Source organism: Barbus barbus (genome assembly GCF_936440315.1).
Source record: "Barbus barbus genome assembly, chromosome: 45".
In the NCBI taxonomy this organism is placed as follows: Eukaryota; Metazoa; Chordata; class Actinopteri; order Cypriniformes; family Cyprinidae; genus Barbus; species Barbus barbus.
Genome location: NC_136723.1, coordinates 13985441 through 14008777, shown reverse-complemented (window position 1 = coordinate 14008777; position 23337 = coordinate 13985441). Strand labels below are relative to the sequence as shown.

Genomic DNA, 23337 nt, shown 5'->3' with positions numbered 1-23337 from the left:
AGGACGATTTTAAATTGGTCTGTCTCTGTACACCCAGTCCCTGTTCATAACGTCTTTCTGTGCCAAAATGGCTGTAAATGCTTCCCTCGCATTCCTCGTAGATCATTATGTCATGTGGTTAATTCCCGTCTGTAGATGTATGTCTTTAGCTTGGTGGGTGGGGTTGTGTCATAGACTGTCAGGAGCAGACAGTTATTACGCACAAATGCCCCCATCTACTCTAGCGAGATTCAAACTAGCACGACTAAGTCAAGTGGAACGGAGGGGAGGCAGGAACCAAGAATCTAGAGCAACGGCATGTCGGAGGGAACTTAAAATGAACACACTTGGTGCTGTCATCTCCTCCGAGGAAGTCAATTAAGCAGCACACTCAGTATTTCACACCCCCCGGTACCCGAGCGTGAATATGTGTTGTTGTGGCACACCTCTCGACGATGTGACAATACGCTGGAGAGAACAGCCCATGGTCCAGATACGCATCTGTAATTATGCACCTTAGAGAATACTCCAGAAAGAGGAAGAGAAATTTCAACCAAGATATTAAACAAACATTAAGAGAAAGATTATATACAGTGGAACGAATGATATTTAATTAGATTCATGTTTCACATGTTTATGGTTGAAATGATTTTTAAACCTCAGGCAATACTGTAATTACCTTTTATTGTGTTTGATATTGTTGGTATGCATGTTTTACTGTCAGTAGTTAATGATATCTGTCTTTCTGCCTCTGTCTCTCTCCCTGTAGGAAACTAATGAGCAAATCGCAATAGAAGCGCATGTTGCACTAACATCAGGATGAAGTTTTTCGCCGCTCAGTGTCAGCTGGCCTCTTCTGTGCCCCACTGAGGATACACACTCCCTCGCTTCCGCAAAGCCCTTAATTTCGGTGTCACCAAGACGGCCCGAAACTCTTCGCCCTTGTCTGTTTCATATTCGTCACCCATCGCTGGGGCGCCGCTCACCGCGGCCGAAGCATGTCATCGGTGGGCGTGGCACGATCGCGGCAGGAGATGGCCCGCTCCTGTCCGCGCCGTATATCTGAAACTTGCCTGGTGTGGCTGCTGGGCTTGGCACTTCGCCTGGCGCTGTCCTCCTGCCAGCGGGCAGACCTCACCGCCGCCAAGCACCCTATGGTCACCACAGGCTATGGGAAGCTTCGGGGCATACGCAAGGAGCTGAACAATGAGATTTTGGGTCCGGTCGAGCAGTACTTGGGCGTCCCCTACGCAACCCCGCCAGTAGGCGAGAGGCGCTTTCAGCCCCCAGAGGCACCAGGCTCCTGGCAGGAGATCCGTAACGCTACCCAGTTTGCACCAGTGTGCCCACAGAACATCCACGGGGTGCTGCCAGAGATCATGCTTCCCGTATGGTTCACCGACAACCTGGATGCTGCTGCGGCTTATGTACAGAACCAGAGCGAGGACTGCCTTTATCTCAACGTCTACGTTCCCACAGAGGATGGTAAGTTTCAGAAGCCCATATAGGTTAATCTGTGGTACATTTATGTTTCATCCATGTTCATTCTTACTCACTTTAAACATATTTTTACTCACACAAGAAAGCATAGTATGTTCATCCTCCCCAGCTCTGGTGATTGGGATTGATTGGAAGACTGTATTTATCTCAAGGAATTCTATCGTTTTCCAGAGCTTACTGTAGTGGTGTGGGGTACAGAGAGATTATGGGACGTAAAACAGAGGATTCAAACTCATTTACAACCATTACACCTTCAGATAAGACAATTTCTTCATAACCCGTTCTCCGGATAACCTAGGGATCCTTCTCTTTTTGTTCTCCTATAAAAGAAGTTAATCTGTTGCTTGTAATCGCATATAGGGTTTAAGTTAGATTACTTGCATTTAGTGCATACAAAATGGTAGTTGCCAGAGATAAAGAGAGCAAGAACTCCTAGTGCAAGATATACTTAACATCAGTGATTGTTACTGAAACTGCACAGGCAACAATCTGAGCATGTGCTAAAGTCTCTGATAAATGGGCCTCACTGCAGTTTGTAAATGGGTTGTGCAGAGACTGCTGGGTAATGCCTCACTGTGCCAGCTCTCAAAATGGGTTGTCATAGTCATGGGAGTGTGGCAGGCAATGCATGTTTGTACGAGAGATGAGATGAAAACTCTTCAATGATGAAACCATATACACAGGAGGTCTTCTAATGCTAATAGCACTTTTGCGTTTTAGCAACTCTTGTGTACTCTTTGAGTGTGTTAATGTGCCTGTCCATTACAGTGAGTCAGTAAATCAGTCTTCCTTAATTTGTAGATATACATTCACTAAGTGCTCTAGATTGCAGTTGGATGATGCATCCATTGCAGGAGCGACTCTAGAATTTCAGTCTTCGAGCAGCTCAAATGATGATGCTTAGAGAAATACTTTTTCCAGGTGATCACAGGTTTGAACCTTGCTCTAGTTTTGAAAATAAAATAGGTTGTCAGGTTGCACTTTATTTCTATAGTCCACTTTAGACATTCAACTAACTCTCATTAGAGTAATTTGAAATCATTTGAAAATGGGTTAAAAAAATAAATATGTAAAAATAAAAATACTTATACTTTAGACGACAAAGTATTTTTCACAAATAAATAAATATTTAATAAAAATATCATTAAAAAGGAAGTAACACTGTCACTAACAGGGCACTCAGTATTCTGGGAAGTTTGTTTGTGTGCATTGTGAATCATATTGTTCAAATAAAGCCAAGTTAACAGTCATTTTACATACAGCACACAGTGAAAATGACATGAATACGACAGTGGGAAAATGCATAAAGTGCAGCATGATTTGAAATCACGAGTTTAATGTTTAAACTAGCATTCAATTCACACTGAAAGTCAGGCAGAGCACACGCGATCATGCATGATACAAATGCACACTTCACAAGATCTCACAACTGGATCATAATAAATTTACAAGGTTTGTGAAACTAAATATCCACGAGTCATTCAAAGATTTGTTTAAATGATATAAATGTGTATTGGCTGAATGCTGAGAGCAAATGTGAAAGTATTATAATGTTTGCCTTTCTGTTACTAATAATATAAAAACAAATGTTATAATAATTTTTGTATGCATTTTAATCCCTTTGTTTAACCGTTCTGTCTGATTATTAGACAGACTTCTATCCATATTAGACAGAACTGTTAACAACGACACAAGAGGGAGAATGTGAGCGCTGTGTGAGCGGCAGCATCGTTAAAATAAAAGTCTGGTGCGCCGTCAAAATAAAAGTCTCGCCAAACAGAAAAACTTACCGGCCTTGGCAATATATCGGTCTAACACTAGTCATGACAACTCTGGGAGAGTTTTAGCATTGTAATATGCATGACAATATATGTGTTTGGTCTTGGCGGAATATACCTGCAACGCTGCTGCTGAGTAGTTGCTACTAGTACCGAGACTTGCTACTGCCAGTACATCCACAGACATGCTGCTGTGAGCATGTAGGAAATACTGCTCCTGCACATGTAACATGTATGAAATAACCCCCACATATAACATACGTGAAATCACCCCGTAGACGATCTATACAGGTGGAGCTGGGGAAGGTAGGGGGTTTCTGAAGCGTGCTGCAGCTGCTACAGCAAGCACTAGCCAAGTATTTGAATGTTGAACAGCAAGCTCATTGGCTGCTGATAGGAAAGAAACCAATCAGCTGCCCCATGTGAATAATCATGTGATTATATCAGATTGAGTTAGAACCTGTTGGCCTGCGCCATCTAGAGTTTCATGACAGAATGTTGTATTTAGTATAGAGTCTAAAGTGGACTATTAAATTAAAGTGTTACAGATTGTCAAGTATATCTACTGTTAATGAGACAGCATAATTTTTTAAGTCTCCATTTAATCTTATTGCTGTCTAGGAGAAGAAATTGCAACATTAAATAGCTCATTTGTGCCTTTTCTTTCCTATGAGCTTTCTTAGCAGTTTTCAGCAGTAGATCCACATGTAAAAATCATAAATAAGAATGAATGAGATAAATAATTAGTGATTAATCTTAATCTGAGAGAATTTTCACACAGTAAAATTGGAAACATCAAAAAGTCCATGTGTTCTTTACACAAGAGTTCAAAGAATCAGCTTCTGTGAACAGAAATAGATTTTTCCTTAATAAGAAATAATAAGCAAATCTGGGCCCATAGCGAGAAGATATTTTTTCATAATTATGAAGATGAATTGCATGTACACACAAGGGAATTATGGGTTTTATGTGTATAAGGTTGCAGTATTTTTAAAGACAGCAATGCAGTGGATCTGCAGTATGCATGCAGACGGATGACTGCATTGAAAGTGTGTGAATTTTTCAGACGGGACTTTGATGCTGCCTTTGCAGTGTTAAGATGGGTCTACAACATTAAAAAACACACAAAAACCCTCTTGTTCACAGCAACCCAGAAAAACAGTCCCTCCACAGTAAGTGATTAATGCATCTGACAGTGTTGTGGAGGTGTACACACTCTCCACACTCATCGCTTCCCATGTTTATGTGTGCCAAGCGCCGCTGCGCTGCTAGTGAGTCTTATCAAAAAATCGTCCAGCACACACTCACTGACGGGGATTCCTACACAGTCACTGTGCTGAGAATCATTCACAGGCTTGGGAGGGATTTAATGGATCTGGACTTTCAGTTTAACATTTGGTGGGTGTTTAGTGTTAAAGTTGGTGGGGATGCGAGTGTAGTTTACAGCCAAAGGATTAGAAGGAACTGTAATTATCTCATCTATCTATCCTTCTTGCTCGTTCACTCTCTTTCTCAGGCATTTTCACATTTTTGGAGAAGCCATAAAGTGTTAAAAATTTGTATGCTTGATATTATAAACAAAAAATAGTTGCCTTTCATTTAGCATTCTGCTAAAAATATTGTGATTGCTACAATTTCTTATATTATTTATATATAAAATATTTACACAGCAGGATATTCACTCAGAATTAATTTTTTCAGATACATTGTTTTAACTCTGCTGACAATGTGCAATGCATAGACAGATAATCATAAAATTCAAATCACAAGCATCTTATCACCTCCAATCTTCTCTTGTATTAGAACATAAAAGTGATCACTCTCTCTGTGAATTTGAAATTGAACTAATTAAACAAATCAGCCACAATTGGTTTATTCAGTTTATGTGATTAATGCTTAATTGGAAATGCTAATTCAATGCTACGTCCAGTTTAACAGCCAATATTGTTTCATTTTTATTGCGATGCTTGCAAGGCCGTATTATATTGATATTTAAAAATATTTGGGGAGGAACTCTCACACAGTTAATTGCATCTGCTGATAGTGCTGTTTATTTTCTCATTCTGCTTACTTTGTTTAGCACCAGATGAAGCAAATGTTTGGTTTGTCAGTCTATTTTTATCCATCTCTTCCCATTTCTGCTATTTCAGCTCAGATCACTCACAATTCAATTCAAATTTGTTGAATTTATTTAAATTAACTTTAAATTATTAACTCATAATTTTTGATCAATGTGTTGTGCATCATTTCTGCATATTGTTAATTCATTGTTTCAAAATCTAACCAGAAGCCATTACACCATTGCTTACTGGTTTCTTTCTAAAATGTATTTGCATACTGAATTGCATTTGGCCTTGTTTTCTTCTCTTTAAACTGCAGAGACTGCACAGAAGCCACATTATGTGTGTTGATTCTAATGCACAGCCGCAGAAAACAAGACTGGGTGTCATGACAAAGCCAAAGTTTAAGGAGCTTGCAGTGTGGTATTTCATTTACGCAGAACCAAAGCATAAACCTTAATTCACCTAAAAATGTAACACTATTAATTCTCTGCCATACAAGCACTGGTATTTCCTTCAGGCATGTGGCATTTAACTTTGAAGAAACTTGACGTACGACTGTACTTCAGAAGCAGAGGTGGGGCTGCTTCTCGGTCACGTTGGGGGAAATTTGATTTCACCCAGACGTGTTTTGTCAAGCAGATTGAAGCGTGACGCTCACTTCTCTTCATTCAAGGCTGCGCTCCAAATAAAAAATCCCTTTAATACAATCAATAAGGTGCGCAGCTAAACAAAAAGATGGTAACAGTTCAATAGTCAATTGAATCTTGGCAGCATTATATAAATGTAGATTCGCTTAGCGGCACTGCAGGTTGGGAGAATGTTGCATTTGGGGTCTAGTGATGTTGGTGAAGGTTAATAAATAAATAACCAGTTGGTCGACGCTGCAGAAGAACTATGTTGTCAATAGCTTTTGATGCAAGAACAAACTTCAAACTAATGCTGCTATTTCTTCCGTCCTAGCAGCCCTTGATCAGGTGAAAACTGGATCAGGATTCTTCTGCAGGGGAACGAGAGATGGAGAGAAAGAAACAGAGAGGCAGTGAGGGAGAGCGTGTGTACATAAGATGCATATGCTCCTATTGTCTTCTCATTCTCCTCTAATTGGCACAAGCATATAAGATTTGCTCTATTGTTTGTTTGAAAGGAGAGGTTTCTGCTACTTGCGTCTGCTGGTAAGGCTGCATGTGATAGAGATGCTGAACTATGGCCCACGCTGATCAATATTCAATCAATGATGCTGGTGATTGATGACCCAGCCGTGACACACAAGCATATACACAGGCCATGCTCCTCATCACCATTCTAGTGCAGAGTTTTCGAATAAGTAAGCTCAGTATGTACAAAATATCTTCAAATTATATCCCAATAAATGTCAGGAAATTGGCAGAATCACACAGCAATTTCACAGAGACAGAATTTCTGATATAATGACAAGGAATCTTTTGTATCTACAGTTAGAGATCAGGTTTTAATTTAAAAACCATCCAGGAAAGTTAGAGCTCTCTAAAGGTGGACTTGGTCATTTTCATGAAATGATGGACACAGTCACATCAGTAGTGTAACGGGTCCCCCTAATAAAAGCTAAAATAATTCAGTTGTCAAAAGGACAATTTTTTGCTTTCAAAAATCATGTAAAACAATATTATGGTTGATGGTTTATGATGGATAAGTGTTATTAAATCACCCACATTAACAGGTGTGGGAAAAGTTTTGGACCTTGCTCCAGGAATTTGACTATTGAAAAGATTTTAACGCATCCAAAAGTATTCCAAAAACCAGCTTTTGTATAAAAACATGAAGCTAATATTAACATCTTCCACTCACATTCATATTAATGTCATTACTGTACAGATGTCTCATGCAGATGTCTTGGTTCTGTTTTTATTTTTCTCAGTGAATATGGATTCTTGTATAGATATAAATGAAACTCGTAACTTTTATCGTGGTGGTTATAAGAATTGAAATCCTTTCTTATATATAAATGAGACATTGGCCAGTGAGTTTACTCTATAATGCATTAGCATGCATATTAGCTGGACCAGTGAATAGTCATTTTTAGCTTATAAAGCTAAATAGGCTATATTATGTTATTATATTGTTGTCAGATTTTATTGTTGATTATTGAAACATAATCTTGACAAACAGCTTTGTAAATTTCGGTCTTTCTACACTGTACAGCTACTAGAGAATAGCTGCTTGGGGCTGTTATCAAGTTGGCCGCCGAGAGAATTGATTTTGCCCGACAGGGATTTTAAGAGAAACATCTGAAACAAAGTTAATGCATAACTGAGAGCAAATCTGGAGCAGCCTCGAAAAAAAAAAGTGGATGTTTGAATTTAAATGTTATGATAGCTGTAGATAGGCTTGATTCACCTCTGCGACGAACTATCAACTCATGCTGTTCACCAACAAACACAATTTCACAACCATGCAGCTGTTCAGAAAAGCAGAACACATGGCTAAATACATCTGAATCCAGAACACCGCATTCATGCAGCTGAGTGTGTGTGTTCATACAATGTGACAGGATCAAATGTGTTTGTATTTGTCTAGTCAGTGGAATGTTTTGAACCCAAGCCCAGGGCAGATCAGATATCAGTTATATTGATGTGTTTGGCCGCAGCCGTGTTGTGTGTGGTGGTTTAAGAGCTGTGACACTGTCCGCCTCCCCACAGTGCACAACAGCTGGCAAACCTCTGATATACACATCTGCATCACGGTACAAACAACCGTATAAACCCAATCACCGGCATACATATGTGCCTAAAGCCACTTTGCCGCAATCATATCATGTAGGGTGACGTGCACACACACATAGAGTAAACAGTCATTTCTTACTGGGACAAGGGTTGTAACCAATGCTGTGGATCATGACAATCCCCTGCAGGCAAATCTCCCATTATACTGTCTCCTCCTCTCTCTCTCTCTCTCTCTCTCTCTCTCTCTCTCTCCCATATTTTTCTTTTCCCCCCCTAAGTACAGTACAGTTCAGCTACATCCGAAAATTTGTCTTGCTGTTTTCCCTATCGAATCACTCTAAACAACTGCGGGCAATTCAGTGAGAATTAATTGTGGCCACTGATAGCGGCACTTGTTTGCACACTGTTTGTTATTGTACTGCCCGAGTCATATTGAACTAAACAAATTGCGCAAATCAGGTAACAGCGCAAATGTGTTTTTTTGGTCAAATCTCACAGAAGCTCACGTCACCCCAAAATCAAAAGGAAAAAATAAGAAATTATTATTATTTTCCATTAAGTAATACAAGCCTATTTAGGACTTTTTTAAGCATTCTGGCATTCAAAATAATCATATCTCTGCCTAAATTGTCATTACCAGAATAAACCATACTGTTTCCCATACTGGGGTTCGTGAAGGAATTTGCGATTTAAATAAGCTAATAATTAAGTCATAAAAATGTAAAATTAAAATAATATCAATCAAAATAAAATGAAATATTTTATTTGTTTACCTCCATGTCATGTAAGCATTTTAGAAAGGAACATTTAAAAGATGAAAAAGAATTAGTAAGAACCAAATAATTTAGAATACTTTATTGCTATTGTATGAGTTTATGTAATCATGTAATCAAGCAAAAATTAAGTGTAGTCTAATTATGAGTATTTAAAAATGTAATGTACTCTAATTATGAGTACAAGATTGTTGGAATCTGATTACGTAATCCAGATTTCATGTAATCAGTTACTACCTAGCTCTGAATATTAGGCACCAAAAACTTTTCAACGTTGATAATAATAAGAAATATTTCTTGAGCAGCAAATCAGCATATTAGAGTGTATTATTTTTATTTAAAAGCAGCATTATTTAAAAATATATGTTATGTAGGGGTATACATACTACCAGTCAAACGTTTGTGAACAGTAAGATTTCTAATGTTTTTTTAAGAATTCTCTTCTGCTCACCAAGCCTGCGTTTATTATATATACATTGTGAGCATTCAGCTTTCTGCTTCCTTTTACTTTTTTTTATTATTGTCGGTTTTCATCCCTATGATATTCTTGCCCCCATATATGGCCTGGGTCGCTTCTTCAACCTGTGTTATTGTGCTTCAGGCAAAACATCTGATAACTAATAATAATAGCATCTGTCTTTCAATTTGAGATATCAATTATGTCTGTAGCACAAACGATGAAGGATGCGTCAGTGACACAACCAAAGTTCAGTGCTTAGCGCTAGGGGTTTGTTTTGAATCCACAACCCTAAGTATATGAGCAATAGTAGTAGTGTAATTTGCCATAGCACGTACCACTAACAACATGGCAGCCCCTCGTTTACAGTGAAAGGTCTATTAGAGCCAACAGCTCTACACAGATGCACACACATCTTTTATCTCCAGCTGTGCTCTGTGTGGGAAGGCAGCTGTGTTCTCATCTTGCCGACTGTGTTAGTCCCTGCCACAGTTCTGCCTCCACCAAACACCAAGAATCCTCCATTTTTATTACCGGTTCGACGAGCGTTTACCGTCCATACGCTTTATTAAAAGCTATATTTCAGAGCACAGCATGATGCAGCAGATGCAGACAGCTCACCAGAGAGAAAGAACGAACAAGAGATAGATAGAGCACGACAGGAGAGCGAGAGGAAGAGAAGGATGACACTTGTTTGAGTGGGAGCAGCTGGGAGATTGTTAGCTGTAACTGAAGGTTTATGTCATATACATATGGACAGTCTTCTTCTCACTCGCCCATGGGCAATGAACGGCAAAGAAGCAGGGCTCTGCGCACTCATACGCACACACGTGCTCGATGACCTCATTTACAAGGAGCTCTTGGAGACAGATACGACGGTGATTCGTCCCTCTCCTGAAATTTCACTGAAAAACTGGCCATTACATCATGTCACTTGAGGCTGTGCTCACCTCCTTACTGGGTGACTTTAAAAACAACATGAAATGTTATCCGCAACCCATTTCGCTCCTGTAATATGACATTTTTGAGTGAAACAGAGGGTTTAGCGGCAATGGTGATGTAAGGTGGGGCTTGATTGCATCCATCAGGATTTGATTGGATGCTGAAAAGTGGGCTATTATATTACATCTTATATTGTTTTCCATTGTTTTCACAGTTTTGTTTATGTCTATATCATAATACATGGAGAAAGCTTGCAGATAGAATTTCAATTTTTTTTAATAAATTATTTTATTCAGCAAGGATGCATTAAATTGATCAAACGTGACAGTAAAGACATTTACAATGTAACAAAAGATTGCTATTTCAAATAAATGCTGTTCTTTTGAACAACAAAGAATCCTGAAAAAAAGTTCACAGTTTCCACTCAAATATTAAGCAGCACAACTGTTGTGATAACAGTTATAATAAGAAGAAATGTTTCTTTAGCACCAAATCAGCATACAAAGAAGACTGGAGTAATGATGTATTAATACTGTATTAATATTTCACAGTATATTAATAGTCGTTTTTGATTTTTAAAATGCAGCCTTAAGGCCAATTCACACCGCACAGACAAACGCCAACAAACAAGTTATTTTTTTTAAAGAGTTTTTTGAGGCAAAAGTCATAGTTAATTAACCAAGCCCTTCACTCAATGGTGAGCTGTGTCTGCAGCCTCAATGGAAGGCTGCAGACTGTGGAAAATGCAAAAAGCCTATATTTTATGCATTTAAGATCCTCCAAAAAAGAACTGGGTACTGCTAAAACATCTACTGTGATATTGTATTAAAGTAATTTTGATTTTTATGTTGCTTACAAAAACAATAGTCAAAATAGATGCCTACTTTTTAATGACTTGCTAAATGACTAAAAGTAAAGAGTGTAAAGACCATCGACTCTACCGTGCGACTCCACCGGGCTAGGACACCGGCAAAGGATAGAAGTATCGCTTTTTATTTTTATTTATTTTTTTTTTTTTCCTTTATATGTTTACTATTGAAATGTTGTTGTATGCATTTGTCAATTTTATTTAATTTCTGTATTTTCTTAAATGGGTGTGTATAGAGTATTTACAGAGTGTTAACTTTTAGTTTTTTAGTTACTTTTTCTTATTTGTAAGTCGCTTTGGATAAAAGCGTCTGCTAAATGACTAAAAGTAAGTAAGTAAAGTAATGGCTGTCAATAGAGTGCTGCAATGATGATGTCATTATAGGCCAACCAGGAAGTTTGCTTTGGCTTTTCGAGTTTTGTAGAAAATTAGCTTTGTGACTGACAAACATTCACAATACGGTCACACTTTAGTTTGGGGACCAATTCTCACTATTAACTTCAACTTTTGCCTCAAACTCCTAATTTGCTGCTTAATTGATAGTTAGTAAGGTAGTTGTTAAATTTAGGTATTGGTTAGGATTAAGGCAAAAGTGGTCATGCAGAATAACTAAGCCTTTAATATGTGCTTTATAAGCACTAATAATCCAACATGTTAGTAATATGCATGCACTACCCATGATACTTTCACATCGAGATTATCCAGATTATCCACAACATCCAAGATTATGATCCATAAAATCCAGAAGTAAAAAAATAAAGTTAAGTCAAGTCAAGTCACCTTTACTTATATAGCGCTTTTTACAATGCAAATTGTGTCAAAGCACTGCACAATATCAAAAAAAAAAAGTTAGGCTATAAACAAACAGTAACGCTTTAGTATAGGGAACTAGTTGCTTACTAGCATACCTTAATAACACATTGGCTGTTTATTAGTACTTATAAAGCACATGCACATAAAGACCATATTCTACATCCCTAATTTAACAACTACCTTACTATTAATAAGCAGCAAATTATAGTTTATTGAGGCAAAAGTCATAGTTAATACTTTGTTAAAGTGTGACCGAACAAACCATACCATGGTCGCATGACTTCAACGTGACTATCATTAAGCTTTTGACAACTCTTTATTTAAAAAAGCACGTCTGAATAGTTTGCAAGACCGTAAGTATAACACAAAGAGGCTGTAAACTCAGACTAGTGAGTAGATGAGTTTTTACTGTTCAGCGTGATGATGTTTAGTGTCCCTTACACCCTCCAAAGTCCCATATTTGGTGCTTAACTGGTTTTGGGGGAAAAAAATAATGCGATTAGCATGTCACGCATCAATTCATTTTGAAGGTGTCCAGACAAATTACTTCCCGAAGGCTTGATGTGTCACGCCAGGTTAAGACACTGTGTTACTGTATTCTATCCGGCCACTAGTGCAACAAGACATTTCATTGGTCATGTGGTTTGTAATTCCATAGTGTTGTGCTCATAAGCCCCGCCCACATCAAAATCTCACTGATCAAATTTTGCTACACATATCTGAATATTAAACATCAAACATGCTTTGATTGATTGAGATTGTGTAGTATTTTTGCTTTAAGAATGAAAAGAGAAAATACAGCCGCTGGAAACTGGACATGTCACTACTGGTTAAGACACAGTGTAAGAGTTAATACAAAACAGAAAGAAAGAAACTGCTGTTGCTATTGTTTAATGGCTCATCTAGAGTCTTTAATGGAGGGTAGATATATATTGAGCACATGACATCAGCCCTTCAAGGCAGATTGCTTTCATGTACTGTTTTTCTAGGTCTGCTTCCCTAGCAGACAGTGAGAGAGAGAGACGGAGAGATTAAAAAAAAGCAGAAAGAGAGACAGAGAGAATATACTGGACGTCTCTACATGGCAAACCTGTCAGAGAGGACAAACCTGCTGGTTACACTGGGATGGTGTACTGCCAGGTTTCCTGTCACGCACTCCTGTCAAAAAATACCAAATACACATTCGCTCACACAGACTTTCTCAGGAAAGAAAGTGTTTACTGCACAAACTGTTCGGTGGCTCAAGATGCACGCTACCATCTCTCAGACTGGGAGTAACGCCACATTCACGGAGCCTGGTTTTTCCTTTCTGACTGTCACCGCACCAGGCGCTCACCAGCCCACGTACCACCCAAGACTCATCCCACGTAAATGATCTTTCCTCCATTTTAAGTCTTCATTATCATGCTTTCCTCTCTACCTCCACACCGACGGCATCTCTCATGTCTTCTTTCACTTAGAGGGGAATTCTAGGCCTTAGTTTTAAAGCTGGTGCATCATCTTCAAAGGCCAGCAGGATTAGGTTTCTCGGAAAAGCCTGAGCCCTAATGGAGGCTGTAGACCATATAGTCGGAAGCAGGAACCAGTAAAATAGTGACAGCTTGATCTCCAAATGCTTTAAGTGTCGATAAAGTGCTGACGTTGCTGAGACTTAATCACACACACGCTCGCTCGTTCCATACTCCCATCAACCTGTCTCCTACTGTCCAGCCTTTACTGGAAGAACTGACCTGAGATGGTGAATTGAACTGAAAATCACGTCAGCATTGATCGAATCTCAAAGCTTAAGTGCAACTCAGGAGATTCAGCTCAGAGGAACATGCGAGAAGGTGCACACACTCGACTATATAAGGAATGTGCATGTGGCTGAATAAAGTAGGGTGTAGGATTGACTTTGACACAATTTTCCCAAAAAATTGTTTCAAAAAAATATTCCAAATAAACACCAAATGATCTTTGTTTTATTTATTTATTTCACTTAAATAAACAATTTTTTTCAGTATACTTAAAGGTGAAGTATGTAATGTGTATATGTTAGGTGCACTAGAGGCACAAAGTTGTAAAATAGTTTTGCAAACACTTGTGCCTTCTGCAGAATCATGGGTAATGTAGTTTACCAGTATTTCTGCTATAAAACATGATTATTTAAAAAGTAAAGGTCATTGCACACTGAGTCCGAAATGTTTGCATGCGTTTTTCTTTTTCTTTTTTTTCATATTCCCCATCCTTTCGTATCAAAATGCATGCTACGGATGTGTTTTTTAGGTGCGAAAATTTCGGACACAGTGTGCAGTGACCTTAACTTAAAATAATGTGGACTGATAGCGTCAACAAAAGTGTATACCATCGATTAACAACCTCGCAGCTCACAGTATGTCTGTTTTTAAAGGTTTCTAAGTTATTTTTAAAAATCAATTCCCCTGTGGTGAATATTAAGTGGATTTTTTCTACTGGAAACTAACTGTTGTGCTATTTTTTTAAGCCAGTGTTTCTGTGTTGGGCTGGTCTGGATACTCAAGCAGACTACATCCGAAATAATGTAGTGTCAGCCTCACGCTTCAGAATTTTAGCTCAAACAAACTGATCATTTGAAATTCTCGTTTCATCACACTGTATAACATGTACGTTTTTTATTTGGACTTTGCACAAAAATAAAACGTACTAATGGTGTGCTTTTACTTATTTCTGCAGTATTAACTTGGGTTAGGAAAAATTATTACTACACTGAAAATATGACACTGTCCCTTTAAATGTAATTGTGAATGTATGTGCTTCAAGAAAAAAATCAGGTGAAGAGCATTTGAAGTCATTTATGAGAATACCGTTGTGCTGTATGTATGTGCATTATGTGTACGTGGGACAGACAGGGTGAAATTATATGCACAGCAATGACAAATGGGGTGTGTGTGTGTGTGTGTGTGTGTGTGTGGTCTATTGGTGTGGAGAGCCTGTGTAGCAGATAAACGGTAAATAAATGGAGACGATTTCTATCTTGTCTCTTACAGGCCCACCGCCAGTACTGAGAGAGGGGGTAGGGGGTCATACTGATAATACCCATTAATGGCTGTCGCCACACAAACATTTATCATTTAACCTGAGTTAGCGACAGATGCTAATGTGCCTCGCTGCACTAGATCCTCTCAGCTCCAGACCTGAAGAAGCCAGTGACAGAACGCTACTGTTGCAATACAAACTAAAGCACCTGCTGATAAATGCTAGGATCTGTTTCAGTGGGGTGAATGAGACCAGAAATGAGAATTAATAGGGATTAATAGCTAGAAGCAATCAGACTTTTACATCAGGCCTGACTTTCAATACAGTTTCATCCAGCACCTGAATGTCAATACTATTAGCTGCATGCTAACTATAGTTTACATAATGTCATAGTTACTTACAACAGTTAATGTTTCAATAAAGTTGTTGTTGTTTTTGTGAGGGTATGATTAGAATATCATGTGCTCTACCAGGCTTTTAGAATGAATTTCAAAGCACAAAGAATTACATGGTAATACCATAATAATCATCTAAAATTATGGTACACTGTAAAAAATGCTGGGTTAAATACAATATGGACGAACCCAGTGACTTTGTTGTTTAGACCCAGCGGTTGGGTTACTGCCCAGAAGGTTGAGTTAAACATTTAACCCAACTGTTTGTTGAAAACAACCCAGCATGTGTTCTGTCCAATATTTACCCAGCACTGGGTTGTATTTAACCCAGCATTTTTATATATTATTGTATTTACATTACATAATAACATTTGGTAACATTTTTGTATTTAGTAATTTAAAAAATAATAAAATGATTAATTGATTTTTTATTATTTAGTTTTTACTCATTTTGTTATGTTTGGTGTATTTTTATGTATTGTTTTGTGTTTTTATATTATGATATAGTTTTAATTCATTTATTAAAATTCTTTCTGATTATTTCATTTCTAATTTTCTACATTTTCTTCTAAGTTTAAATATTTCATCTAATATTTTATTTCAGCTTTATTTCAGTTGTTACAAATGGTTTTTATAGTTTTACTTTAACAATACTGATGTAACATCCAAAAACCAGGTTGCATCATGTATTATTATTATCTATACAAAATATATATAGTGTATAATAAAGTATATAATAAATACTTCTTGTAACATTAATTTGGTGAAATCTATGGCTACCATGGTTACTTTTGCTGCTGAACAAAAAGGAGTCATAGTCGAGTTTGTTGTAATTTTTTCAGATTTCGAATGTGCCTTGTGAAAAAGAGACAGTAAACCTGATTTGGCTTAAAATTCCACTTTGCACAAGATACTGATATTGTTTGCAAATTTGAATGGATCAAATGTTCATTTATAGCTATAAATGTATGTCCTTGGCAGATGCTTTCTTAAGAGCATTACACAAGACGTTTGTTTATTTGTTTGTTTGTAAGACAGGAAAAGAGAGATCACAGTTTCAGCAGTCTTATCCTGTGAGGGGGAGTTACTGTCCCACAGGACATTAAGTCAGAGGACTCCTGAGGGCCGTTGCACTAAACGCAGCTTTGCTACAGTGTTTCCACATGTCTCATCACTTTCTCTCTCTGGGCACAAAGAAAGATGGCTGGACATTTGTCACTGAAAGCCTGGCATATAACGAACGAGTGAGTGTGGATGGCAAACTGTGAAAGAAAAGTGACAATATTGTAGCTGCTAGTAGGGATGTTAGCAAGTGTCACACCACCATCAGTTTCTCTCTCTTTCTATGAGTTTGTTGTCTGTTTTGCTCTTCTGCTTTGGCTGCTGTTTTTGATTCTTCTTTTAAATTGGGACACATGATCTCTTAGCTTGTCATTTTTCTTGTTTTGCTGTTTTGGAATTTTTTGCTCTTTTTGTTTCAGCGCAGTAAAATCTTTTTGAATTTTGTCTTTTCTCTTTCCCCCCCTTTTTGTCTTAAACCCAGGTCCGCTCACAAAAAAACACGATGAGTCTTCGATGAACAGACCGAGGGATGAAGGTATTTTTCTTGCATGTTTTTCCCTTTTTGTCTTGTTTTTCAGACTCTTTTTTGGGGGGGGCGGTTGTAATGTGTGCCATTATTTCTCTTGATTATTTTGTCTTGTATGTTTTTGCATTTTGCTTCTAGCTCAACTAGCCACAGGCACAAACACGTACATATGCTCAAGCATACATGCACTAATTCATGAACTGCTGATGTGGTCATTTGTGCTGCATATATTTTGCATATCTCTTCTCAAAACAAATGATTCTTACATCATTTCATTACAACAGACTTTTATTTTAGGAATAATCTCCTGTCGACGGTTATTAAGATTTCGTTATGCGTTTGTGTCCTTTTTGATGAATGGCAAAGGAATAGCCAGAAATCAATAAACTACAAATCCCATCAGCCCCCTGTGATTTAGTGCAATCTCATTGGCTGACATGCAACCGGCTGAGAATGCAGTAGAGTAGCTAATGCAGTAAGTCTGTAAACAACAACAGGCTGGATTTATTGTTTTTAGGAGCAGAGAAAAATATACTCTGAATGTTCTATTAGTATTTAAAATTACTTAATATTATATCTTAATATTTCCTAGAATTTATGAATATATATTTTTTTTAAATAATTGCACTAGTCTTATTGCTCAGATTTTAATAATGAAGGGAAAGTTGCTGACTAGCTCTTGTTGTGTATATGTGTGTGTTTACAGCATATACTGTTCTGTCTGAGCTCATTTGGGTGTGTTTGTGTGTGTGGGTGTCCTTGCAAATGTGTGTGTGTGCATGTTGTTCACTCCATGTAACACTCTTTCACAGACAGTTTCCACTAAATGTGTGTTTCTGTGTTGTGTTCAGAAACAAAAATCTGGCAGTTATGGTTGCCAGAAATTGACAGCATTTGGTGCCTGTATATTTTCCAGTTTATGACAGTAGACTATATATATATTTTAATTTGCCAACCCATAGGAAGTACTTAAATCTGCTTTGTACTAAATATATTGGTGTTCATTATAATAATACGTATGGTCAAAGTAGGTCACATGATGGCGATGAGTTCATAAAAATCGGCCTTAACATGAACCACAAACATGTATTCTCTAGTGAAAAATAAATATACTAAAATGTATTTGAAATACATGTATTTCATGCTAAGTATACTAAAAATACATTTACATATTTATGTATTACTCTGCAATTGTACTTGTGGTATACTAAACCGGTATGCTTAAATTCGAAAAACTAATTTTGTACTTATTGCATTTTAATTGTGAAGTAGTGCTGAAGTTCAATTTAAGATATACTGGAGAATAGTTGATGGTTAAAGTGGAACTATTGCAAGTAAACTGTAGGTACACTTTAAATATCTTGCATTTAAAGAGTGATATTTTTCAAAGATCATTCAAACCTCATCAATAGTGACATTAAAACACATTTTAAGCCTAATATTGTGCATTCTATACAAGTACTACTCCAAATAAAGTTAAATTGTAAGTTTTTATAATATGTCAGTAAATACAAGTATGTATTACTATATTACCATATAGATTTGAACTTTACTTAGTATGCAATAAATGTATTTTAAATATATGACTTTTTTTACTAGGGTATACATTTTTGAATTAAATAAACAACATCAAATTTAACACACGTACATAGGTAATAAAAGAAAGCAGAAGAAATATTACTTCTTTTTTTTAATAACTTAAAAGTGTCACCCGGGGACATGTTCTTTACATGTTCATTTACTCGCTGACATGTTTGTTTAAAAAATTTTTAAAAAGTTTTGAAGAATATAATTTTGTATCTATATGCAAATCCAATTACAGTGAATGGCAACTGAGAATTTTAAGCTTCAGCTGCAAAGTCACCATTAAAGTGTTAGAAAAGTAATCTATATGACTCTCATGCTCTATTCCAAACCTTCTAAAATAATACTTTTAATTTTACATTTTAAGTCTCACATCTGAAGGCTCCGAACTCCATTCCAGCTATTAATCATCCAGGAACTGACCAAGAGGTCATCTGACAGACATGTGATGCAGCCAATCACAGTTTGTTTTATTCAGCCTCATGTTTTGAAAGGTGAAAATGTAAAGTTGATGTCCCTACAATAACAGACCAGCATACAACTAATACATTCATTCAAGAACGTTGTGCAAGTTTACTACAACAGTGGCACAGAGTCTGCTTATACTTTTAAAAGTCCAGCATTTAGTTGATCCTGGTAACTGATCATTGTCACAATTGTAAACACAACTTTTTTCTTCCATGAGGGAGTCTGGTGTCACAGCGGGTTTGTTTCCAGGTGTGACATTGAAAAATGCAACATACACGCTTCTCAGAAATCCTGTAAAATTCAACCAATCAGATGACAACTACAAAACTCCAAGCCAACAGTCAATGGGCACAATGTCTGAGGCTGAGACTACTTAAATCCTGACATATATGTGACCCTGGACCACAAAAACCAGTCATAAGCGTCACTTTTTTGATATAGAGATTTATACATCATATGAAAGCTGAATAAATAAGTTCTCCATCGATGAATGGATTGTTAGGACAGTACAATATTTGGCCAAGATACAACTGTTTAGAAAAAATCTAAACATTGAGAAAATCACCTTTAAAGTTTTCCAAATTAAGTTCTTAGCAAGGTATATTTCTCATCAAAAATTAAGTTTTGAAATATTTACGGTAGGAAATTTACAAAATATTTTCATGGAACATGATCTTTACTTAATATCCTAATGATTTTTGGCATAACAGAAAAATCGATCATTTTGACCCATACAATGTATTTTTGGCTATTGCTACAAATATACCCGTGCTACTTATGACTGGTTTTGTGGTCCAGGGTCACATATCTTTTCTCACAAGAGATTTCATTAGAGAAGGAGCAACGTCCATGTAATAAGCAAATGAGTCTTTTGACTCTTTGATTCATTTCACAAAACCTTTCTGAATAAATTGTTAATGGATAAACTTAATAATTCATAAATTGTTCATGAATAAATTGAATAAACTGAATAAATGCACTAAAAAACGCACAACCATTTCTAGGGTTTACAAAGAATGGTGTGAAAAGGGAAAAACATCCAGTATGCGGCAGTCCTGTGGGCGAAAAGGCCTTGTTGATGCTAGAGGTCAGAGGAGAATGGGCTGACTGATTCAAGCTGATAGAAGAGCAACTTTGACTGAAATAACCACTCGTTACAACCGAGGTATGCAGCAAAGCATTTGTGAAGCCACAACACGCACAACCTTGAGGCGGATGGGCTACAACAGCAGAAGACCCCACCGGGTACCACTCATCTCCACTACAAATAGGAAAAAGAGGCTACAATTTGCACGAGCTCACCAAAATTAGACAGTTGAAGACTGGAAAAATGTTGCCTGGTCTGATGAGTCTCGATTTCTGTTGAGACATTCAGATGGTAGAGTCAGAATTTAGCGTAAACAGAATGAGAACATGGATCCATCATGCCTTGCTACCACTGTGCAGGCTGGTGGTGGTGGTGTAATGGTGTGGGGGATGTTTTCTTGGCACACTTTAGGCCCCTTAGTGCCAATTGGGCATCGTTTAAATGCCCCGGCCTACCTGAGCATTGTTTCTGACCATGTCCATCCCTTTATGACCACCATGTACCCATCCTCTGATGGCTACTTCCAGCAGGATAATGCACCATGTCACAAAGCTCGAATCATTTCAAATTGGTTTCTTGAACATGACAATGAGTTCACTGTACTAAAATGGCCCCCACAGTCACCAGATCTCAACCCAATAGAGCATCTTTGGGATGTGGTGGATGTGCATCCCACAGATCTCCATCAACTGCAAGATGCTATCCTATCAATATGGGCCAACATTTCTAAAGAATGCTTTCAGCACCTTGTTGAATCAATGCCACGTAGAATTAAGGCAGTTCCGAAGGCGAAAGGGGGAAAAACACAGTATTAGTATGGTGTTCCTAATAATCCTTTAGGTGAGTGTATATATCCCTTATCCATGTATATGTGGATAGGTTTTTATATCATATACATTTTATAGTTTTATTTTTTTAAACCCTATTTAAATCGTAATGCCATATATATATATATATATATATATATATTAGGGCCGGGACTCGATTAAAAAAATTAATCTAATTAATTAGAGGCTTTGTAATTAATTAATCGAAATTAATCGCATTTTAATTGCATATAAATATTTGACCTGAGAACAGTGAGAAGTAAGTTTTTTTATATGGATTTTTAAATTTCCCATCCACAGGGCCAACCAAAGCGGTCTCATCAGCTTCTTTGTCCATGTTCACTGTGGTTTGTTTTTGGCTGTTTCTCAATATGCGTTCTTCAGCGATCTTGCGTCCTTGTGTTCTCGTTCTACGTCATCATTAACCGTCGAAGTTCAGTTCCAATTCTCAAGAACGCAAGTACAGAGGATGCATGAAAGTGCTCGGATATGTTCTTGAAACTGAGGATGCATCGAGTGCAGACTTGAGAGAATCGAGCCGTTAGAAATCCCAGAAAACGCTGTGGGTGGCCGGTGTACGGAAGCCTGTAAGCTTTAAAGTCGCTCTCACAAATACTTAACGGCTCTTCAAGTTGAAAGTAAACATTTATCGTTTTGTTTTGGTTAATTTTAATAAAGTTATAAAACCCAGAGAAAGTCTGCATTTTTATTGGCATATTAAAATTAATCTTAACAGTAAAACATATAACGCTGTAAAAATAAAACACAATACAATTATATGAAAGTAATATCTATAATAGTATGAAATGTTTTAATAAGTTATGACATTTTGTAATAATGTCATAACTTGATGTAATAATGATGTTCATTGGCCGTTTCTTATGCTGAGACTATGCGGTCAGTTAAGCAGGAACGCAGTACATCTCATTTCTCATAAGTGTGCGTTCTGTGTTATCGTGTCCTTCCGAGTTCGTTCTTCCAAGGAAGCTTGGCAAGATCGGTCTCCACGAGAACGCAAGTCCGTTCTTTGCGTTCTTGGAATTGAGAAACACAGCCTTTTGTCTGAACACTAGTAGGTGCTCCAGTATAATTGGTCCGCCGAAACTCATCCAGTGAGAAACGTTCCGCGGTGCAAAAATAAGTGCGATTAAAATGCGTTAAAAAAATTTAACGCGTTATTTTTGTGTAATTAATTAATCTAAATTAACGCGTTAAAGTCCCGGCCCTAATATATATATATATACAGTGCCCTCCAAAAGTATTGGAACAGTAAAGACAAAATTGCTCCGTTGGCTGTGGAGTCAAGAAATTTACAAATATTATTAAAAGATGAATATGAGACAAAACTACAGAATGTTACATTTTATTATTGGGTGATTCAACACATAGATGTTTTACCAGCTAAGAAGTTCAGCACTTTTAGAGTTTCATCCCTCTATCTGATGTGTGCATAAGTATTGGAACAGTTGCCTCACAGGTCTTTCTAAGTGATCAGCTGTGTCCTGTTGCATTAATTCTTCAGATATTAAAAGCAGGGAATGTGTTGTATCAGTTATATCCATTACTTCTGCATTCTGAATCTTGCATTCGATGATGACACACACACAAACCAGGATGAAGATGAGGGAGCTGACTTTGAGAGAAAAGTAAGCAATTTGGATGCTAAAAGAAAAGAGGAAGTCAGTTAGAGCTCTAGCAAAAACAAAGGGCATGGAGAAATCAAGAGTTTGGAAACCACCCGCGACACCAGCAACCAACAACGACCTGATCGGCTGAGAAAACAACAGTAGTTGATGACAGACAAATCATAAAAGCTGTGAAAATGAACCCTAAAAGATGTGTATGTAAAATCACCAACAACTTCCAGAAAGCTGGAGTGATGCTCTGACAATCTACTGTCCTCAGGAGACTTTGACACAGAATTACAGATGCTACACAGCAAGATGCAAACCTCTGATCAGCACCAAAAATAGAAAGGCAAGATTAGAGCTTGCAAAAAAGCACAGAGGTGAGCCAGAAGAGTTTTGGAACTGTGTTTATGGACCGATGAGACAAAGATGAACCTTTCTCTAAATGAAGGGAAAGCAAAAAATTGGAGAAAAAAGGGAACTGCAAATGATCCCAATCATACAGCCTCATCTGTAAAGCATGGTGGAGGTGGTGTCGTGGCACGGGCATGCATGGCTGTCTCTGGAACAGGCCCTCTTAACTTTACTGATGACTTAATGTATAATGACAGTAGCAGAATGAATTTGCAAGGGTACAAAACCATCGTGCCTACCAATATTCAAGAAAATGCCACCAGATTCATTGAGAAATGCTTCATATTGCATCAGGACAATGACCCAAACACGCTGCCAATTCAGTCAAGGAATTTATAAGGGCAAAAAAATGGAAAGTCTTAGATTGTCCAAGTCAATCTCCAGATTTAAATCCAACTGAACATAAATTTCACCAGCTGTAGAGGAGAGTAAAGGCAGAAACTCCCCAAAACAAGCAACAATTGGAATTGGCTGCATTAA

The 23337-nt window shown here is 37.4% G+C and overlaps 1 protein-coding gene across 1 annotated transcript in view; it reads left to right on the top strand.

The window, feature by feature from the left end:
- Nucleotides 1-977: 977 nt before the first annotated feature.
- LOC306864530 (neuroligin-2-like) overlaps nt 978-23337 on the top strand; it is a gene marked incomplete at both ends in the record, with an annotated part of 47975 nt that continues 25615 nt past the window's right edge. The window contains 2 exons of the mRNA XM_079408615.1: nt 978-1464; nt 16805-16858. Coding sequence (XP_079264741.1) covers nt 978-1464; nt 16805-16858 — 541 coding nt within the window. The remainder of the gene's footprint in view (nt 1465-16804; nt 16859-23337) is intronic.